General features: G+C 34.3%; 1 protein-coding gene across 1 annotated transcript; it reads right to left on the bottom strand.

The window, feature by feature from the left end:
- Positions 1-568: 568 nt before the first annotated feature.
- Positions 569-2,151, bottom strand: LOC137819412 (putative UDP-rhamnose:rhamnosyltransferase 1). The gene has a single exon (XM_068623258.2). The coding sequence runs from the start codon at positions 2,064-2,066 to the stop codon at positions 750-752; it is 1,317 nt and encodes a 438-aa protein (XP_068479359.1). The 5' UTR covers positions 2,067-2,151; the 3' UTR covers positions 569-749.
- Positions 2,152-3,387: the final 1,236 nt, after the last annotated feature.

Here is a 3,387-nt window from a genome sequence, read left to right as displayed (position 1 = left end):
ACCTGTGAAAGGACAAACAATAAACAATATGAGCAAAGAAAAATAGTGTAAAATTTCACAATCAAGATATCTGACAAATAGAACTAGCAACATGTGGTCTAATGTGATACAACAATGAATGTGGCTATCATAATCCAAACTAAACCATTGCAAGTGGGCTGAAAAATCTGAAGATAAAGCAAAAGGACATTTCTTGTCAGATATATACACTATTGAATGCGACATTGAAATCTCAGCTAACACCTCATACCAGACTTAAAAAATGTGCATATCTTTGTTTTTTACCTTTATTGAAACTGGCTATTGCTGTTCATAGGATTAGCTATTTGCATATATTCAAAGTGGTGGAATGGAAAAGCCTTACTTGCTTGGTTTCTTTGCTTTGATTTGGTTAGGAAACTAATATTTTGATGTGTTAAGATATATTATTATTTCCATTTGTTCAAAGTTGCTTTTATTACTGATTGTGAATCATTTGGAGATGCATATGTGTGTTTATCACAAAACAACTTCACGTCTATGTATTCCACGGATTGGATGCCTATCTTTTTCAGTTCAATCTTCAAAATAGAACAAGGTATTCCAGTTCATTCTCAGAGGATAATCTTTCAATCGATTTAAATTTTTTGTTTCAAAAGGGAAACTCAAACATTTCTAGACATCACAAATGCACCACTAATCAACACAACCAATAACAAACAACGTTAAAACTTATGCTTCAATTACAAATAATCCTTCATGGCAGAAAACTAATCTTTCATGGTAGGCCTATGGATTTCCATGTAATCAACAAAGTGATCAATGTATTTTTGGTGCAGTTCTTTGTCCCCAAATATCTTACTCATCTCCTGTGCTTCACTTCTATAAGTTTCTTCCAACATCACTGATCTCAATGCTATGGCCAATGATTCCCTTGTGAACTTCCCATGATGCTCATTTCTCTCTACTTTGAACCCTACCTTTTTCTCCTCCATAAGCCTAGCAACTATAAATTGTTCATTTTGGAAGGGCAACATAACAAGTGGACACCCAATTTGAAGACTCTCAATCACTGAACTCCAACCACAGTGAGTCAGGAACCCCCCAATAGACTTGTGTGATAAAATCCTCATCTGTGGGGCCCATGTTGTCCACACCATACCCTTTCCTGAGTTATTCACAACCACATCCTGCAACTCAACGCTAGAGGTGTTTTGCTTCTTCAGAACCCAAAAAAAAGGAAAACCAGACATTTCTATTCCCATAGTAATTTCAGTGAAGTCCTCATCACTTAGTGTGACTTCAGATCCAAAAGCTACATAAATCACTGACCCTTTTTCCTGTTTGTCTAACCAATTAAGGATGGTATTCCAGTTTTCATCATTGCTGTCTTCACTGAACTGTAATGAAGGTGGCAATAAACCAACTGGAATCACTGTTTTCCTATATATACTTTCACACAATTTGAGAGGCTCACCTTCAATCTCCATGCAGCTTCTTGAAGCAATAACTTGAGCACCATTAGAAGTTCTAAGGACTCGAAACATATCTGAAACCCCCGATTCATCATTTTCATTATGCTCTTCGGGAATACCTTTGCTCCGCGGGGACTCACTTTCTTTTCTTGTAAAAAAATCCGAAAAAGAATACATACCAGATGCACTAAAAATACAGAATGAGACGCATGAGATTCCTAGCTTAGAAGATATCGGTGGCAACCAATAAGGTGCAAAGTCGTATATTATCCAATGGGGTTTGGATCTCTCCAGAAACTTGGTCAAAGGTTGTTCAAGACCATCAAAAGCCAGCTTGAGGTATGGAATGATGTGGTGAGGAATGTCAACAGTGGCCTCTGCATTTTCTGGGAGTTTGTCAACACGGGGCAGTGGGAGTTCTATCAGATCCACCAAAGGTTGCAAGTTTTCAGGCACTTTGGGTAGACGATGGATATTTCTAGGTGTGGAAATGAAAGAAATTTTGTGACCCTTTTGAGCTATGAGTTTTGCAAGCTCCAAAAATGGGAGCATGTGACCAAATGCTAGCCATGGAAACACCACAATGTGAAGCTTCTCTTGCTGCTCCGCCATGGATATGCTTGTGTTTAAGGATGAATGTGTGTGGCTTCTTGATCTTGAGTTATCATGAACGGTTATTTATTTTTAATGTATAACGTTAACACTGGGAACATTTTGAATGCCTAATTTAAAAAAAAAAATATTTCTCCATAAATTAGTGTGTCTTATCTTTCACACATTATTAGTGCCAACTTGTGAACCACAATTAAAGGTAATATGGGACCCTCTTACCTTCAACACCTCCATTCTAATTTTGCCAAAAATGCAACTTTCAAAATAAATAAATTATGAAGTAATTTAAAGTCAAATCAGTCTCATTCAACTGATGTTTTAGACAAAAAAATTTCTAAATTATTTACCTTTTAATAGTCAATGTCACATTTTCTTAGTACTACTCTTAATCAATATACTTGGTAAGAGTACACTAGGATAGAAGTGAGTAATCAGAGATAAAAAACAGTATATTGTAAAATTACTTGATATTATAAAATTTAAAAAATTAATTCCATTCTATAATATTTATAATGTTTCTTTTTATCAGTAAAGAATAAAAATAATAAAAAGAGATACTTTACAGATATTTTAAAAAAAAATAAAAAAATAAAAGGCTCACACCACCTATAGGCTTGGAACATAACAAAACAATCCTAAAACTCATCCATATAATTCTACCCATACGCTTCAACTTCCTTAAAAATTGTTGTAACACTATAAAAAAGATCACTTTTAGTGACCACCAAATTCGATCGTTAAAAGCACTATAATCGGTCGCTAAATATATATGCGACCGAAATTGTCACCAAATAAAGATGGAAGCACAAATCCTAGTCACAAAGCCTTTAGCGATTATAAAGTGGTCGCTAATTTGCAATCGAAATTTCAGTGGCTAAATCGGTTGTAGAAAATTTGGTCACCAAAATTCGAAAATCAAATTAGCAACGAAAATTTTGGTGGTGAAATCGATCGCAAAAAAGTTGGTCACCAAAATTCAAAATCCAAATTATTATTATTAAAATAAAAAAAAATTACATTTAGCAATCAAAAGAAATTCGGTGGCTAAAAACTAAACGTATTTGGTAGCTGATTTAGTGACAAAAATAAACAATTTTATTTAGTGACCAAAACAAATTCAGTGGCTAAAAAATAAGCAAATTGGGGGCTGATTCGGTGACAAAAATAAACAATTACATTTAGTGACCAAAAGAAAATCGGTGGCTAAAACTAAATATATTCAGTGGCTAATTCGGTGGCAAAAAATAAGCAATAATATTTAGGGACCGAAATAAAATCGGTGGCTAAAACATAAACATTTCGGTTGCAAATATAGTTTTCC

Source organism: Phaseolus vulgaris, chromosome 10 (assembly GCF_051622355.1).
Source record: "Phaseolus vulgaris cultivar YP4 chromosome 10, ASM5162235v1, whole genome shotgun sequence".
In the NCBI taxonomy this organism is placed as follows: domain Eukaryota; kingdom Viridiplantae; phylum Streptophyta; class Magnoliopsida; order Fabales; family Fabaceae; genus Phaseolus; species Phaseolus vulgaris.
This window is presented reverse-complemented; position numbering and strand designations above follow the sequence as displayed.